This window comes from Oncorhynchus clarkii, chromosome 33 (genome assembly GCF_045791955.1).
Source record: "Oncorhynchus clarkii lewisi isolate Uvic-CL-2024 chromosome 33, UVic_Ocla_1.0, whole genome shotgun sequence".
In the NCBI taxonomy this organism is placed as follows: Eukaryota; Metazoa; Chordata; class Actinopteri; order Salmoniformes; family Salmonidae; genus Oncorhynchus; species Oncorhynchus clarkii.
In genome coordinates, this window is record NC_092179.1 from 38,093,493 (window position 1) to 38,112,763 (window position 19,271).

A 19,271-nucleotide genomic window follows, 5' to 3' on the forward strand; every position below is an offset into this window, starting at 1 on the left:
GACTTGTTGTGGATAAACCTCAGTGTGTGATGAGGTAATGCACCAAACTGACTTGTTGTGGATAAACATCAGTGTGTGATGAGGTAATGCACCAAACTGACTTGTTGTGGATAAACCTCAGTGTGTGATGAGGTAATGCACCAAACTGACTTGTTGTGGGATAAACCTCAGTGTGTGATGAGGTAATACACCAAACTGACTTGTTGTGGATAAACCTCAGTGTGTGATGAGGTAATGCACCAAACTGACTTGTTGTGGATAAACATCAGTGTGTGATGAGGTAATGCACCAAACTGACTTGTTGTGGATAAACCTCAGTGCGTGATGAGGTAATGCACCAAACTGACTTGTTGAGGATAAACCTAAGTGTGTGATGAGGTAACGCACCAAACTGACTTGTTGTGGATAAACCTCAGTGTGTGATGAGGTAACGCACCCAACTGACTTGTTGTGGATACACCTCAGTGTGTGATGAGGTAATGCACCCAACTGACTTGTTGTGGATACACCTCAGTGTGTGATGAGGTAATGCACCCAACTGACTTGTTGTGGATAAACCTCAGTGTGTGATGAGGTAATGCACCAAACTGACTTGTTGTGGATAAACCTTAGTGTGTGATGAGGTAATGCACCAAACTGACTTGTTGTGGATACACCTCAGTGTGTGATGAGGTAATGCACCAAACTGACTTGTTGTGGATAAACCTCAGTGTGTGATGAGGTAATGCACCAAACTGACTTGTTGTGGATAAACCTCAGTGTGTGATGAGGTAATGCACCAAACTGACTTGTTGTGGATAAACCTCAGTGTGTGATGAGGTAATGCACCAAACTGACTTGTTGTGGATAAACCTCAGTGTGTGATGAGGTAATGCACCAAACTGACTTGTTGTGGGATAAACCTCAGTGTGTGATGAGGTAATGCACCAAACTGACTTGTTGTGGGATAAACCTCAGTGTGTGATGAGGTAATGCACCAAACTGACTTGTTGTGGATAAACCTCAGTGTGTGATGAGGTAATACACCAAACTGACTTGTTGTGGATAAACCTCAGTGTGTGATGAGGTAATGCACCAAACTGACTTGTTGTGGGATAAACCTCAGTGTGTGATGAGGTAATGCACCAAACTGACTTGTTGTGGATAAACCTCAGTGTGTGATGAGGTAATGCACCAAACTGACTTGTTGTGGGATAAACCTCAGTGTGTGATGAGGTAATGCACCAAACTGACTTGTTGTGGATAAACCTCAGTGTGTGATGAGGTAATGCACCAAACTGACTTGTTGTGGATAAACCTCAGTGTGTGATGAGGTAATGCACCAAACTGACTTGTTGTGGATAAACCTCAGTGTGTGATGAGGTAATGCACCAAACTGACTTGTTGTGGGATAAACCTCAGTGTGTGATGAGGTAATGCACCAAACTGACTTGTTGTGGATAAACATCAGTGTGTGATGAGGTAATGCACCAAACTGACTTGTTGTGGATAAACCTCAGTGTGTGATGAGGTAATGCACCAAACTGACTTGTTGTGGGATAAACCTCAGTGTGTGATGAGGTAATACACCAAACTGACTTGTTGTGGATAAACCTCAGTGTGTGATGAGGTAATGCACCAAACTGACTTGTTGTGGATAAACATCAGTGTGTGATGAGGTAATGCACCAAACTGACTTGTTGTGGATAAACCTCAGTGCGTGATGAGGTAATGCACCAAACTGACTTGTTGTGGATAAACCTCAGTGCGTGATGAGGTAATGCACCAAACTGACTTGTTGTGGATAAACCTCAGTGTGTGATGAGGTAATGCACCAAACTGACTTGTTGTGGATAAACCTCAGTGTGTGATGAGGTAATGCACCAAACTGACTTGTTGTGGATAACCCTCAGTGTGTGATGATGTAATGCACCAAATGGATGGAGCCATGACGTGCATATAGAGTCTCTCTGTTGTTCGCTTGTGAGACGGAGACAGGCTGATAGAGTCTCTCTGTTGTCCGCTCGTGAGACGGAGACATGCTGATAGAGTCTCTCTGTTGTCCACTTGTGAGACGGAGCCTGACATGCTGCTAGAGTCTCTCTGTTGTTCGCTTGTGAGACGGAGACATGCTGATAGAGTCTCTCTGTTGTCTGCTTGTGAAACGGAGACATGCTGATAGAGTCTCTCTGTTGTCCGCTTGTGAGACGGAGCCTGACAGGCTGATAGAGTCTCTCTGTTGTTCGCTTGTGAGACGGAGACATGCTGAGAGAGTCTCTCTGTTGTCTGCTTGTGAGACGGAGCCTGACATGCTGATAGAGTCTCTCTGTTGTCCGCTTGTGAGACGTAGCCTAACATGCTGATAGAGTCCTTGCTTCAACAATCTCTTTGATGTCAGAATCTTTGTCTTCAGCCTTCTTCTCATTAGTAGTTGTGCAGGAGAGATACCTACTCCACCCAGGGGTGTGTTTCTGTACTCAAGGAGAGCTGTGTTAGGATCTCCGTTGCTGTCTCTCGTGCTTTTTTCAACAGGTTCTTCACAGTCTGAACTGCACTCTCAGCTTGGCCGTTTGACTGTGGAAATCTAGGGCTCGACGTGACATGTTTGAACTCCCAGCTGGTAGAGATCTCTTGACTCACCAACTGTCTTCCATTGTCGGAGCACAACACGTCGGTCCCCCTCTAAAGCCTCGCTGAGTTCGACTTTAGTGCTGTAATGATGTGTTTGCTTGTTGTTCCACTGAGCTTGGAGATTTCTGGGTATTTGTGAGTAGTATATATTCTGTGTCGTTGTAATGGAAGAGGCCCACTCCAACTCTGGCTCAAACTCTCTCCGGGACTGGATGAGATATGAGCGGTTCTCTTTGATTGTTGTTTTTTGTGTGAGTTGCAGACGGCACATTTTGTTACAACATCTTCGATCTGTTTAGCCTTGCCTGGCCAGAACAGAACATCCCTTGCTTGTTCTTTACATTTTTACGATTCCCATGTGTGCTTCATTATTTCTTCTCTCATTACCCGATGAACGAGGACGTTTTGAACTTTTGAACAGCAGTCCATCTGAGTTTGTCAGGTCCTCCCAGCAGTTTTGAACTTTTGTAACAGCAGTCCATCTGAGTTTGTCAGGTCCTCCCAGCAGTTTTGAACGTTTGTAACAGCAGTCCATCTGAGTTTGTCAGGTCCTCCCAGCAGTTTTGAACTTTTGTAACAGCAGTCCATCTGAGTTTGTCAGGTCCTCCCAGCAGTTTTGAACTTTTGTAACAGCAGTCCATCTGAGTTTGTCAGGTCCTCCCAGCAGTTTTGAACTTTTGTAACAGCAGTCCATCTGAGTTTGTCATGTCCTCCCAGCAGTTTTGAACTTTTGTAACAGCAGTCCATCTGAGTTTGTCAGGTCCTCCCAGCAGTTTTGAACTTTTGTAACAGCAGTCCATCTGAGTTTGTCAGGTCCTCCCAGCAGTTTTGAACTTTTGTAACAGCAGTCCATCTGAGTTTGTCAGGTCCTCCCAGCAGTTTTGAACTTTTGTAACAGCAGTCCATCTGAGTTTGTCAGGTCCTCCCAGCAGTTTTGAACTTTTGTAACAGCAGTCCATCTGAGTTTGTCAGGTCCTCCCAGCAGTTTTGAACTTTTGTAACAGCAGTCCATCTGAGTTTGTCAGGTCCTCCCAGCAGTTTTGAACTTTTGTAACAGCAGTCCATCTGAGTTTGTCAGGTCCTCCCAGCAGTTTTGAACTTTTGTAACAGCAGTCCATCTGAGTTTGTCAGGTCCTCCCAGCAGTTTTGAACTTTTGTAACAGCAGTCCATCTGAGTTTGTCAGGTCCTCCCAGCAGTTTTGAACTTTTGTAACAGCAGTCCATCTGAGTTTGTCAGGTCCTCCCAGCAGTTTTGAACTTTTGTAACAGCAGTCCATCTGAGTTTGTCAGGTCCTCCCAGTAGTTTTGAACTTTTGTAACAGCAGTCCATCTGAGTTTGTCAGGTCCTCCCAGCAGTTTTGAACTTTTGTAACAGCAGTCCATCTGAGTTTGTCAGGTCCTCCCAGCAGTTTTGAACTTTTGTAACAGCAGTCCATCTGAGTTTGTCAGGTCCTCCCAGCAGTTTTGAACTTTTGTAACAGCAGTCCATCTGAGTTTGTCAGGTCCTCCCAGCAGTTTTGAACTTTTGTAACAGCAGTCCATCTGAGTTTGTCAGGTCCTCCCAGCAGTTTTGAACTTTTGTAACAGCAGTCCATCTGAGTTTGTCAGGTCCTCCCAGCAGTTTTGAACTTTTGTAACAGCAGTCCATCTGAGTTTGTCAGGTCCTCCCAGCAGTTTTGAACTTTTGTAACAGCAGTCCATCTGAGTTTGTCAAGTCCTCCCAGCAGGTCCAGTAGTAATGTATTTTCTTTGCAACGTTCCCTCTCGTGTCTCGCCATCCAACTGTGACCCGTTTTTAACTATTCATCTTCTTCTGTTTGCTGTTTTTGAATTGCTGCAATTCTGTTGCTCTTCTGAAACAGGAAGTTGAGGAGCGATGTAGTTTACATCCAGTTCACCATTCCAACATCAGCGTTCTGCATCTCGGTTTCTTGGTTTGTATGTCACATATAGACTGTATCTCTGTAGTCTCGTCAGCGATCTGCATCTCGGTTTCTTGGTTTGTATGTCACATATAGACTGTATCTCTGTAGTCTCGTCAGCGATCTGCATCTCGGTTTCTTGGTTTGTATGTCACATATAGACTGTATCTCTGTAGTCTCATCAGCATTCTGTGCAGTCAGGCTGGTGCCTTCTGGAGCGACTTCTTGACGATTGTTTCCAAGGGTTTGTGGTCTGACTCCACCTGGATCTGGTTTCCAGACAGGTACTGATGAAACCTCTCGCAGCCAAACACTATCGCTAGAGTAGATCTTTTTCCATTTGAGCGTATCTCTTTCGACAGTCTGTGAGGGATCTTGACTCGTATGCGATTGGCTGACCATCTTGCAGGATCACAGCTCCCAAGCCTTCTGAGCTGGCATCCACAGAGAGTGTCAGTGTTTTTTTTCTCTTCATATCGTAGTACTTTATTAACACTGGTGCATTGCTGACGAGTGTTTTCAAGCTTCTGAAGCTCTGTTCCTGTGCAGACTCCCAGTGCTACTGAATATCTCTTTCCAGGCAGTTGTGTCAGTGGTGTGCTGACATCTGAGAGATACTGCGATTGGCTGACCAATCATCTGAGAGATACTGCAACATTCCCATGAACCTCTGAAGCGCTTTGTCCTCTGGCTTGTATTTCTCGGGACCTTCTGGGAGTCTGGTTTCAGGCCTTCTTTGCCTAACACATGTCCAATGTAGAGAATTTCTGTCATTCTGATTTTGCACTTGTTCTTATTCAGTTTGAAGTTGATGCTTCTCAGTCTGACTAGTATCTGTCTCAGTCTCCGGTCGTGCTGATCTGTGTCATCACCCCTGACGAGAATGTCATCCATGATGTTCACAGCACCTTCCAGACCTTCCAAATGCTGCGTCGAGGCACCTCTGGAACACATCTGGAACACATCTGGAACACCTCTGGAACACCTCTGGAACACCTCTGGAACACCTCTGGAACACCTCTGGAGCACCTCTGGAGCACCTCTGGAACACCTCTGGAACACCTCTGGAGCACCTCTGGAGCACCACTGGAGCACCTCTGGAACACCTCTGGAACACCTCTGGAACACCTCTGGAACACCTCTGGAACACCTCTGGAGCACCTCTGGAACACCTCTGGAACACCTCTGGAACACCTCTGGAACACCTCTGGAGCACCTCTGGAACACCTCTGGAACACATCTGGAACACATCTGGAACACCTCTGGAGCACCTCTGGAACACATCTGGAACACCTCTGGAACACCTCTGGAACACCTCTGGAATACCTCTGGAACACCTCTGCAACACCACTGGAGCACCTCTGGAACACCTCTGGAGCACCTCTGGAACACCTCTGGAACACCTCTGGAACACCACTGGAGCACCTCTGGAGCACCTCTGGAACACCTCTGGAACACCTCTGGAACACATCTGGAGCGGGACACGATTCCGAACGGCAGTCTCTTGAAAGAATACCTCCCAAACGGCGTATTGAAAGTGCAGAGTCGGGAGCTCTCTTCATCCAGTTGGATTTGACAGTATCCTTGGTTTGCATCAATGACATGAAATACCTTGGCGTTAGGCATTTCAGCAACAACCTCTTCAATGGTACGTAAAGGATCATGTTCTTTCTTGATGCCTTTGTTTAGATCCGGTGGTTCCCATACATATCCATATTTTTTTTAAATGTTTAGCTTCCTGATTGTCACCAAGTTGTTTACCCATTCAGGAAGCTCAATCTGCCTGACGACAACATCCATGTTTTTCATTGCGGTTCAGTTCCCTTTTCCCCAGTTTTTTTTATTCCTTTTTAGTGCTACAGGCACATTTCATGGGTGAACGAACCGCTGGTGTGACTACTGGATCTGTTTGTATATGATGAACTCCTGGAGCACGCCCAGGTCCACATCTTCATATTCAAAATGTCCGCCTCTGTCTTTTGTTCAAGCTTGAATATTCTCTCTGTTAATCCCGTTTCTTCCGAGTCTCTACTGGTGCATCTTGTTCTATCACTTGAAATTCCAGTTCAAAACCACTTTCTCTTTGTATCGACGTTTGAGCGTTTTATTTTGCCCTTTGGCGCCATCTGGTGGCCAGAATACGTCACTAGCTTTCGGTTGGATTTTTTTGCATGGAATCGACACTCACTTTCACTTTCAGCGTTTTCAAGTCTCTCAAGGACAAAACGCTCAACTCCTGTATCCAGCTTAACAGGAAGTTTCTGGTTGTTTATTTTCAGTGTTTCTGTCCACTGCTCTTTCTCAGTGTTTTTTTTCTCATTGACTAGCTGAGCTGCACACTTTACCTTCACTCTGTTTCACTACATTTGTCCCAATGTCCCCATTTCCTGCTGTCCTCTCCCTGTCAAAGCCGTGAACCCTCTGGTTTTCTGTCCGTGTGTGAGGAGCACATTTTGGCATAATGATTTTTTTTCCTGTGCCATGCTTTTTCCGTATGCTGGACACTGTTGTTGATTTGTGTTTGTACCCACAACGTGAGCATTCTCCCTATGACCTTTCTTTTACTAGTTGTTGCAAGGTCTTTGTCTTTTTTTTTTTACCATTTCTGTGTTGTCTCTTGCTTATGCACCTTGTCAACGGGCACCTCGACTTCATCATAGCTTAGCAGGAGATCTGGTTCTCTGAGTAATCTGCCTCACATAGAATTCTGTCCCTTTGTCAATGACTCTGTAGGTTGTTGAAACTCAGTCTTTTGCTTTATGTTTTAAATCACATAAGCATCCATTGTTCTTACACTCTCCTAAAAAATATATGTCTCAGGCGCATCAGATTTGTTTCTTGGCTCAGAGTAAGTTCAGGAAAACATTTTTTTTTAATCCATCCAAGTCAAAAGTATTGAACACCTTGATTAAATCATCTCTGGCTACGTGGCACATTTCACTTTTTTCCGGATTTCTCTGAGATGCCACTGGCTGATGGTATAAAGGTTGAATTTCTGGATCCACACTCTCCGATTTTCGGCTAGATTTCCCTCTAGGTTCAGAGTAGTTGGAGGTCTCATTTCAGCTAGAATTCCCTCTAGGTTCAGAGTAGTTGGTGGTCTCATTTGGGCTAGATTTCCCTCTAGGTTCAGAATAGTTGGAGGTCTCATTTGGACTAGATTTCCCTCTAGGTTCAGAGTAGTTGGAGGTCTCATTTGGACTAGATTTCCCTCAAGTTTCAGAGTAGTTGGTGGTCTCAGTTGGGCTAGATTTCCCTCTAGGTTCAGAGTAGTTGGTGGTCTCATTTGGGATAGATTTCCCTCTAGGTTCAGAGTAGTTGGTGGTCTCAGTTGGGCTAGATTTCCCTCTAGGTTCAGAGTAGTTGGTGGTCTCATTTGGGATAGATTTCCCTCTAGGTTCAGAGTAGTTGGTGGTCTCATTTGGGATAGATTTCCCTTTAGGTCCAGAGTAGTTGGTCGTCTCAGTTGGGATAGATTTCCCTCTAGGTTCAGAGTAGTTGGTGGTCTCATTTGGGATAGATTTCCCTCTAGGTTCAGAGTAGTTGGTGGTCTCATTTGGGATAGATTTCCCTCTAGGTTCAGAGTAGTTGGTGGTCTCAGTTGGGATAGATTTCCCTCTAGGTTCAGAGTAGTTGGTGGTCTCAGTTGGGCTAGATTTCCCTCTAGGTTCAGAGTAGTTGGTGGTCTCAGTTGGGATAGATTTCCCTCTAGGTTCAGAGTAGTTGGTGGTCTCATTTGTTCCATGTTTCGTAATGTTGAGCTGTCCTTGTATAACTTTTTAACATATGACACCATGTAATATAATAAGCCTGCTGAGGCAGGAATGCGGGAAGAAGAACCACGTTTATCAGATGTCATGGGTCAAGTGCAAGTACAGGTGATCACATAAAGTAATTAGTAAACAGCGCCACCCTCAGGCACTCCAGGTAAGTACATGTACATACATACACACCATTGAACTACCTTGTCGATGAAAACAGGAAGTAATGACATCACACCTAAAAAAATAAAAATGTTCTTAAAAACCAACAGTGCAGAGTAAAAATGTAATGGTTAAAGTGTTTCCAAAATGCATTTAGACAAATTGTGCATTAATAAATTTCCGACAGCCTGTATATCCTCCAACCCCTTTTTCATGTCTAAGGTAGCCCGCGAAATCCCAGCATTGATAGAATGCAATAATTGTATTTGCCATATTCTAATAATTCTCATGTGCCCACGTGTCGCCAAGTTCCGTGGTCGCCATGGTGAAACTTGGACACTTATAGATCTGAAATAAGTGTAACGGCGAAAACTTTCCAGCCAATCAGAAAAGCAGATCGAAGCAATTCAGGTATTCTTGTAAGTCAGGACAATCCGTGTTCTGCAAATAAACATTATTGTTATAGTTGAAAACTTGTATATTGCAAGATGTAGGCATTTAGTATGAAATGTGTAGTGGAGCATTATAGTGCCCACTATCTTTAAAATGATTCGGCAATCATCTTTTTTTTTTTTTTTAGAAAAACACAGTTTCCATCATCATTTGTTGCGATAAAGAAAGTTTGACCAAAGAAAAAATCCCCTCCTGTCAAATGGATACATTTTTTTGTTGTCAATCTTTAGAAAAATTATCCTGTATGCAAAGTAGAAGTAGTTTTCATATACAAACGTCATACGTCCGAACTCAGAAACAAATACGCTTCCCCATAAATAACATGGTCGTTGAGGTAGAACGGCTATTTTGATTGGCGATTTTCTGCATTTACCAGAGTTCCATCGGGAATCCTGATTTCAGACGTGTCCATGGGAACAAGATTATTAGGGGAGTTGTTATTTTTTCAAAGCATGAAAACTGTTTAAATCGAACTATTATATTAATCAAGACTATCCACAATAATCGCATTACTGTGTGCATGTAACCCTACTCATTGCTTTTGTCTAATAAACCTGGGTCAACGGTAACCTGCCTGGTGTCTCTGAATAAAAATATAGGATAAAAAAATATATAAAAAATGAAGTCTGCTAGAATTTGTTAGAATTAACCTATAAAGCTTTTGTAGTTGTAAGCTAGATAATGTAGAGGTGTGTTTATTAATTTCGTAAGTGCACGTGATCTGGATAATCATGTTCTGTAGCCTGTTGATCAGCAACTTATCATGGAGAGAAAGGTAGTGGCGTCAAAATCACACACCTGCAGGTGAAGCCCACAGGGATCCCACCTTCTAGTCTCCCAAATGGCACCTTATTTGCAGTGGTAGACTATTTGTAATAAAAAATGTAAACCCTATCAAACCTTAATACTTACCTTAACCTTAACTTCAAAATTTGACAACTTCTACATTTGCATTTGGAGTAACTTCCAAATTGTACGTTGGGACAAATGTGGATAAACGTCAAAATGGTAAAACCGTGAGATCATGTTGAGTTGAGAACTGTTTAGCTCCGCCTCGCCTCTGCTGGCTACTGTATAAAAACTTGGCCGTGTGTGAATATAGTGATAATGCCATACAGGGCGGTGTGCAGGCAGGCAGGGGACCCGACGGTGTAATGTGGTCGGGGGGAGGGTTGATCTGTCGACTAAGAACCATTCAGGCGATTGGGAACTTTAAACAGTTGTTGTGAATGCGGTCGGACGGGCGAGGGTGACTGCGGTGTGACTTCAAGAGACGTCTTCACAGAAGAAGTTGTGCGCACACAGCGAGCTGCAGGAAATATACATTTAGTAATAAGGTAATGTAGAATGTCATGTGAATAGGCTATAAACATTTTTTTTGTGTGAATTTAGTAAATTTTTATGTATTTTAGCCATGTTTATTGATAGCCTAGTCTACACTTCTATAGGCACGTTTTTATTAAAAAATAAGAATTGCTTGCAACATGTTGTCATTTAGATGGCTATAATTTGAGAGAAAATGCTAAACCTAGTGTATTGAGAAACGTAACGCCAGGTAACTAACTGCACACTGGCGCTGTCCATTGACGTTATTGCTGACTTCAGTGTCAAGTTGTGCGCGTGGCTACTATGTCCTCGTGAGTTTTTGGTTCATATTTGACGGTGTTGTATTTAATTTTAAATCCGCTTAACATTTTTTTTCTTAAACTTCGTTTTTGTGGGTTAGGTTGTCACTGTCCCGTACGAGACGATGTTTCTTTTTGCGCTCTGCCTATACCTCGGGAAGTTGGTGTCGTCCGGTGTCAGTTTGGAGTTCCGTTATCACAACACCGTGGAGGTGGAGAGATACCTGCGGGACGTTAACAACACCTTCGACTTCACACACCTGCACAGTATTGGAAAGTCTGTTGAAGGTAAGAAGATGTTGTCTTAAAATGTAAAATAGGAAATAGAAATTCACTCTTTGATATACCTCTGTTGAGCCTAAATTTTGTCACAGGTGAGAGAGAGCCTAGGACATTTTCAAATTTGATAAGATTTTTTTGGGGGCTCTTTGTAAGCAGGTCACCCGTTTTGGAGACTTCTGGTATATCATCAAAATAAATCAATCACATATTTTTGGGGGAATCATTCAGCAGTTTTTACCAGATTAAGTAAAATACCGTAGGGAAATTAATGTTGACAATTTTTATGTTCCTAAAATGTCATTTGAAAATGATGCTGTCGCTGCTTCCAGTTGATCAGACATATTGATATGCCCAATGTCAAGTGTCCAAATCAATAACCAATATGCATAAACGGTTTGTGATATACTGAAAACATAAAATGTACTTTCTACACATACATGTGCATCAATAGTAATCACATTACTTAAATTCTTTTTTTTTATGGGTACCTTATAAACTGTACATGCACCAAAAACCCTGTTTTGTCAAGTGTCACTCATTGATTAGGGAGTTGAAACTGTTGAAACTACCACAAAAACACATGACACAACTGGATATATTTTTACACCACTGGTTAGAGGACAACCAGCAGAAGAAGTCAGCTACATTTTGGAAATGTTGCTAATTAGAAATATGCTAATTAGCTAAAACTTGTCTGTGATGAGATTTGAACTCCCAACGTTTGGAGTGCTAGACGTTCCCGTTATACACTCATCCATCCAACCTTCTTTTGCTTTAAGTAACCATCTGTCTTATGTAACCATACGAAACGTAACATATCATACTAAATGGACTATCTCAGATTTACATAACAGGAATAATACGAAATGTTCTGAGACCAGGTTGGAAACGTGGAATAACGTATACGTGGTTGGTTAGATGAGCGTTAGTAGGAGGCTTCTATGTATATTTTACGTAACAGAATAATACGAAATGTTCTGAGACCAGGTTGGAAACGTGGAATAACGTATATGTGGTTGGTTAGATGAGCGTTAGTAGGAGGCTTCTATGTATATTTTACGTAACAGAATAATACGAAATGTTCTGAGACCAGGTTGGAAACATGGAATAACCTATACGTGGTTGGTTAGATGAGCGTTAGTAGAAGGCTTCTATGTATATTTTACGTAACAGAATAATACGAAATGTTCTGAGACCAGGTTGGAAACGTGGAATAACGTATACGTGGTTGGTTAGATGAGCGTTAGTAGAAGGCTTCTATGTATATTTTACGTAACAGAATAATACGAAATGTTCTGAGACCAGGTTGGAAACGTGGAATAACCTGGAATAACCTATATGTGGTTGGTTCGATGAGCGTTAGTAGGAGGCTTCTATGTATATTTTGGAATGCCAGATGTTGATTTCAGGAGGCTGCCTTCACGGAAAATGGAACAAACAACTTTTTCTGTTAGTTCCATTTCAATTAATCACGACCCGCCATAGGATATCAACAGTGACAGTTTGACTTTCAAAACTGTGTATTGGTATGAATCAACAGTACAAAACCAAAGATATTGATCTGTTTTTCTTTTAAAGCAATTGATCTTGTGTCATCGTGTTGAGTATAAACTTTTATACTAATATAACCAATCTGAGGTAAAAAGTTAGTGTAATATCCCCTCTCACTTCGATGTGGTCTTAATGGCAGCTTGTGTTTTGTAGTAACCCGGTAACATCATGGGAAGTCACGTAATATACATTTAATTAGGTACGGCAAAACATCTTATTTTTGTGATGATAGTAAATGAAGCAAACACAGATTTGTTCAATATTCACATGTATTTCTCACTAGTTTAACCATTTTAGAGATGTAAAAAAAAATATATTATGTTCCTAAGCAGAATTTAACCAGACGCTCCACACGCTAAAACACGAAGGTTCCTCAAGGGTTCTTTAGAAAGGCTGATGGGTTTTTATGTGGAACCATAATGACTCTAAACTCTTCAATGGTTCTTTACAGTTCACAAAATTATTCTTTGCTGTTTTAGTGATAATTAAAATGTAGGGGGGGGGGGGGGGGGGTAATATAATATTTCGGGGAATGGGTTAGTCACAGCTCTGTGTACAACCATGAGTGAGGGTTTCATTCCAGTTGATCTAATGTGTTGTGCTGTGACGTTACATGTTATACAGATGTAACTGATTCCGTCTCAGCCTATGAACCCATCTTCCCCTCTCATCAGAGGACTCTTTGTAAACCGCGTCCCTGCCTGCCAGCCAGTGACTGCAGCTGGCTGATGTGAAGACTAGCCTAAACAGACCATTAATATATCATCCTGACCACTGCTCTGAGCCTCCCAGCGGCTAATTCTCCTGCTCTCAGCCTCCCAGCGGCTAATCCTCCTGCTCCCAGCCTCCCACCAGCCGGCCCTACCTAGTCCTCCTGCTCCCAGCCTCCCACCAGCCAGCCCTACCTCGTCCTCCTGCTCCCAGCCTCCCACCAGCCAGCCCTACCTCGTCCCAGCCTCCCACCAGCCAGCCCTACCTAGTCCTCCTGCTCCCAGCCTCCCACCAGCCGGTCCTACCTAGTCCTCCTGCTCCCAGCCTCCCACCAGCCGGCCCTACCTAGTCCTCCTGCTCCCAGCCTCCCACCAGCCGGCCCTACCTAGTCCTCCTGCTCCCCAGTGCTGCGTGGTTTCCCCCCCCCAGTGCTGCGTGGTTTCCACCCCCCTCCCCCAGTGCTGCGTGGTTTCCCCCCCCCTCCCCCAGTGCTGCGTGGTTTCCCCCCCCCCTCCCCCAGTGCTGCGTGGTTTCCCCCCCCCTCCCCCAGTGCTGCGTGGTTTCCCCCCCCTCCCCCAGTGCTGCGTGGTTTCCCCCCCCTCCCCCAGTGCTGCGTGGTTTCCCCCCCTCCCCCAGTGCTGCGTGGTTTCCCCCCCTCCCCCAGTGCTGCGTGGTTTCCCGCCCCCTCCCCCAGTGCTGCGTGGTTCCCCCCCCCCTCCCCCAGTGCTGCGTGGTTTCCCCCCCCCTCCCCCAGTGCTGTGTGGTTTTCCCCCCTCCCCCAGTGCTGCGTGGTTTCCCCCCCCCCCCCAGTGCTGCGTGGTTTCCCCCCCCCCTCCCCCAGTGCTGCGTGGTTTTCCCCCCCTCCCCCAGTGCTGCGTGGTCCCCCCCCCCCCCCCCCAGTGCTGTGTGGTTCCCCCCCCCCCCCCCCCCCCCCCAGTGTTGCGTGGTCCCCCCCCCCCCCCCCCCCCCCCCATCTGTCGACTAAGAACCATTCAGGCGATTGGGAACTTTAAACAGTTGTTGTGAATGCGGTCGGACGGGCGAGGGTGACTGCGGTGTGACTTCAAGAGACGTCTTCACAGAAGAAGTTGTGCGCACACAGCGAGCTGCAGGAAATATACATTTAGTAATAAGGTAATGTAGAATGTCATGTGAATAGGCTATAAACATTTTTTTTGTGTGAATTTAGTAAATTTTTATGTATTTTAGCCATGTTTATTGATAGCCTAGTCTACACTTCTATAGGCACGTTTTTATTAAAAAATAAGAATTGCTTGCAACATGTTGTCATTTAGATGGCTATAATTTGAGAGAAAATGCTAAACCTAGTGTATTGAGAAACGTAACGCCAGGTAACTAACTGCACACTGGCGCTGTCCATTGACGTTATTGCTGACTTCAGTGTCAAGTTGTGCGCGTGGCTACTATGTCCTCGTGAGTTTTTGGTTCATATTTGACGGTGTTGTATTTAATTTTAAATCCGCTTAACATTTTTTTTCTTAAACTTCGTTTTTGTGGGTTAGGTTGTCACTGTCCCGTACGAGACGATGTTTCTTTTTGCGCTCTGCCTATACCTCGGGAAGTTGGTGTCGTCCGGTGTCAGTTTGGAGTTCCGTTATCACAACACCGTGGAGGTGGAGAGATACCTGCGGGACGTTAACAACACCTTCGACTTCACACACCTGCACAGTATTGGAAAGTCTGTTGAAGGTAAGAAGATGTTGTCTTAAAATGTAAAATAGGAAATAGAAATTCACTCTTTGATATACCTCTGTTGAGCCTAAATTTTGTCACAGGTGAGAGAGAGCCTAGGACATTTTCAAATTTGATAAGATTTTTTTGGGGGCTCTTTGTAAGCAGGTCACCCGTTTTGGAGACTTCTGGTATATCATCAAAATAAATCAATCACATATTTTTGGGGGAATCATTCAGCAGTTTTTACCAGATTAAGTAAAATACCGTAGGGAAATTAATGTTGACAATTTTTATGTTCCTAAAATGTCATTTGAAAATGATGCTGTCGCTGCTTCCAGTTGATCAGACATATTGATATGCCCAATGTCAAGTGTCCAAATCAATAACCAATATGCATAAACGGTTTGTGATATACTGAAAACATAAAATGTACTTTCTACACATACATGTGCATCAATAGTAATCACATTACTTAAATTCTTTTTTTTTATGGGTACCTTATAAACTGTACATGCACCAAAAACCCTGTTTTGTCAAGTGTCACTCATTGATTAGGGAGTTGAAACTGTTGAAACTACCACAAAAACACATGACACAACTGGATATATTTTTACACCACTGGTTAGAGGACAACCAGCAGAAGAAGTCAGCTACATTTTGGAAATGTTGCTAATTAGAAATATGCTAATTAGCTAAAACTTGTCTGTGATGAGATTTGAACTCCCAACGTTTGGAGTGCTAGACGTTCCCGTTATACACTCATCCATCCAACCTTCTTTTGCTTTAAGTAACCATCTGTCTTATGTAACCATACGAAACGTAACATATCATACTAAATGGACTATCTCAGATTTACATAACAGGAATAATACGAAATGTTCTGAGACCAGGTTGGAAACGTGGAATAACGTATACGTGGTTGGTTAGATGAGCGTTAGTAGGAGGCTTCTATGTATATTTTACGTAACAGAATAATACGAAATGTTCTGAGACCAGGTTGGAAACGTGGAATAACGTATATGTGGTTGGTTAGATGAGCGTTAGTAGGAGGCTTCTATGTATATTTTACGTAACAGAATAATACGAAATGTTCTGAGACCAGGTTGGAAACATGGAATAACCTATACGTGGTTGGTTAGATGAGCGTTAGTAGAAGGCTTCTATGTATATTTTACGTAACAGAATAATACGAAATGTTCTGAGACCAGGTTGGAAACGTGGAATAACGTATACGTGGTTGGTTAGATGAGCGTTAGTAGAAGGCTTCTATGTATATTTTACGTAACAGAATAATACGAAATGTTCTGAGACCAGGTTGGAAACGTGGAATAACCTGGAATAACCTATATGTGGTTGGTTCGATGAGCGTTAGTAGGAGGCTTCTATGTATATTTTGGAATGCCAGATGTTGATTTCAGGAGGCTGCCTTCACGGAAAATGGAACAAACAACTTTTTCTGTTAGTTCCATTTCAATTAATCACGACCCGCCATAGGATATCAACAGTGACAGTTTGACTTTCAAAACTGTGTATTGGTATGAATCAACAGTACAAAACCAAAGATATTGATCTGTTTTTCTTTTAAAGCAATTGATCTTGTGTCATCGTGTTGAGTATAAACTTTTATACTAATATAACCAATCTGAGGTAAAAAGTTAGTGTAATATCCCCTCTCACTTCGATGTGGTCTTAATGGGAGCTTGTGTTTTGTAGTAACCCGGTAACATCATGGGAAGTCACGTAATATACATTTAATTAGGTACGGCAAAACATCTTATTTTTGTGATGATAGTAAATGAAGCAAACACAGATTTGTTCAATATTCACATGTATTTCTCACTAGTTTAACCATTTTAGAGATGTAAAAAAAAATATATTATGTTCCTAAGCAGAATTTAACCAGACGCTCCACACGCTAAAACACGAAGGTTCCTCAAGGGTTCTTTAGAAAGGCTGATGGGTTTTTATGTGGAACCATAATGACTCTAAACTCTTCAATGGTTCTTTACAGTTCACAAAATTATTCTTTGCTGTTTTAGTGATAATTAAAATGTAGGGGGGGGGGGGGGGGTAATATAATATTTCGGGGAATGGGTTAGTCACAGCTCTGTGTACAACCATGAGTGAGGGTTTCATTCCAGTTGATCTAATGTGTTGTGCTGTGACGTTACATGTTATACAGATGTAACTGATTCCGTCTCAGCCTATGAACCCATCTTCCCCTCTCATCAGAGGACTCTTTGTAAACCGCGTCCCTGCCTGCCAGCCAGTGACTGCAGCTGGCTGATGTGAAGACTAGCCTAAACAGACCATTAATATATCATCCTGACCACTGCTCTGAGCCTCCCAGCGGCTAATTCTCCTGCTCTCAGCCTCCCAGCGGCTAATCCTCCTGCTCCCAGCCTCCCACCAGCCGGCCCTACCTAGTCCTCCTGCTCCCAGCCTCCCACCAGCCAGCCCTACCTCGTCCTCCTGCTCCCAGCCTCCCACCAGCCAGCCCTACCTCGTCCCAGCCTCCCACCAGCCAGCCCTACCTAGTCCTCCTGCTCCCAGCCTCCCACCAGCCGGTCCTACCTAGTCCTCCTGCTCCCAGCCTCCCTCCAGCCGGCCCTGCCTAGTCCTCCTGCTCCCAGCCTCCCACCAGCCGGCCCTACCTAGTCCTCCTGCTCCCCAGTGCTGCGTGGTTTCCCCCCCCCCAGTGCTGCGTGGTTTCCACCCCCCTCCCCCAGTGCTGCGTGGTTTCCCCCCCCCCTCCCCCAGTGCTGCGTGGTTTCCCCCCCCCCTCCCCCAGTGCTGCGTGGTTTCCCCCCCCCTCCCCCAGTGCTGCGTGGTTTCCCCCCCCCTCCCCCAGTGCTGCGTGGTTTCCCCCCCCCTCCCCCAGTGCTGTGTGGTTTTCCCCCCTCCCCCAGTGCTGCGTGGTTTCCCCCCCCTCCCCCAGTGCTGCGTGGTTTCCCCCCCTCCCCCAGTGCTGCGTGGTTTCCCCCCCCTCCCCCAGTGCTGCGTGGTTTCCCCCCTCCCCCAGTGCTGCGTGGTTTCCCGCCCCCTCCCCCAGTGCTGCGTGGTTCCCCCCCCCCTCCCCCAGTGCTGCGTGGTTTCCCCCCCCCTCCCCCAGTGCTGTGTGGTTTTCCCCCCTCCCCCAGTGCTGCGTGGTTTCCCCCCCCCCCCCAGTGCTGCGTGGTTTCCCCCCCCCCTCCCCCAGTGCTGCGTGGTTTCCCCCCCCCCCCTCCCCCAGTGCTGCGTGGTTCCCCCCCCCCCCCCAGTGTTGCGTGGTCCCCCCCCCCCCCCCCAGTGCTGTGTGGTTCCCCCCCCCCCCCCCCCCCCCCCAGTGTTGCGTGGTCCCCCCCCCCCCCCCCCCCCCCAGTGCTGCGTGGTTCCCCCCCCAGCCACAGTGTTGTAGATTCAGGAGATATCCCTGTCTGTTGGTGTTGTAGATTCAGGAGATATCCCTGTCTGTTGGTGTTGTAGATTCAGGAGATATCCCTGCCTGTTGGTGTTGTAAATTCAGGAGGCAGGATCAGAGAGGCCTGACACTTTCTTGTCTGGTGAGAAACTCCCTATTTTGTAACATACAGTACGGGCTTTGTCCCAAATGGCACTGTATTCCCTATAGGCCCTGGTCAAAAGTTGTGCACTATATAGGGTACCAGTTGGGACTCACACACCACAGTTTTGATAAGGATCTTGGCTGAAGTTCAGGACTGTCACGCAGGCTGCTGTCGACCAGAGTAGTCTCTCTCTCTCACACACACACACACACACACATGGTCAGTCATGTGGCTCACAGATCCCTGCTGCTGCAGCATGAACACAGAACGGTCTCTTGTTACTTTAAAACAATGAAGGTGGTTTTAATGCCGCGGTCCAACATGAATTGATGACATCTAGCCGTCCCCCTGAGTTTAAACAAATAGGCTGTCAATAAATCCTACCTAAATGGGAATACAGCTGTGTTATCTTACCTTTCCTTACTGTAACAAGCTATGAACTTCTTGTGTTTTTATAGTTGTAGGAGTTCCAGAGAGTGACGGTTCTCTCAGAGCAGTACATTTTTAGAGTGACTTTAGAGAGAGAACCCAGCAGTAGTGGTGATGTCCTCCTCCAGCAACCCCTCTCGGATGTCGGAAGGGGGAAAAAAACACAAGTCCTTTTTATCCCAACGACAACAGATCCTGTTGTCGTGACTACTGTTCCATTTTGTTACAGATGCATTTAGTTAGGGGCTCACAGAGACGGATGGTGTGAGAGATGTTTATTCAGCTAGCGTTGTCATGCAGGGAAGATGGTCCCGGGGTGTGAAAAGAAAAGGACTGTGTGTGTTCTCTCATCTCTGATTTGAAAGTGACATCCTCTCTAGTCAGGTCCTTGCTGTCGGCCGGCCTGCCTCAGACTCAATCAGAGAGAAAACAGGAGGGATGGACTAAACTAGAACAATCACTGTTGGTCATGACTGTGACACATGGTAGTCGATTGAGGTGGAATTGGAGTCGATTGAGGTGGAA

At 45.0% G+C, this 19,271-nt stretch overlaps 3 protein-coding genes across 3 annotated transcripts in view; all 3 read left to right on the plus strand.

Moving 5' to 3' along the window:
• Nucleotides 1-19,271, plus strand: part of LOC139392878 (beta-2-microglobulin-like) — a 321,541-nt gene that overhangs the window by 144,047 nt on the left and 158,223 nt on the right. The window lies entirely within an intron of this gene.
• Nucleotides 1-19,271, plus strand: part of LOC139392874 (beta-2-microglobulin-like) — a 613,933-nt gene that overhangs the window by 109,968 nt on the left and 484,694 nt on the right. The gene's annotated exons all lie outside the window — the stretch shown is intronic.
• Nucleotides 10,044-19,271, plus strand: part of LOC139392881 (carboxypeptidase M-like) — an 83,327-nt gene continuing 74,099 nt past the window's right edge. Inside the window, exons 1-2 of the mRNA XM_071141199.1 lie at nt 10,044-10,245; nt 10,635-10,821. Of these exons, the coding sequence (XP_070997300.1) occupies nt 10,659-10,821 (163 nt within the window). The 5' untranslated portion in view covers nt 10,044-10,245; nt 10,635-10,658. The remainder of the gene's footprint in view (nt 10,246-10,634; nt 10,822-19,271) is intronic.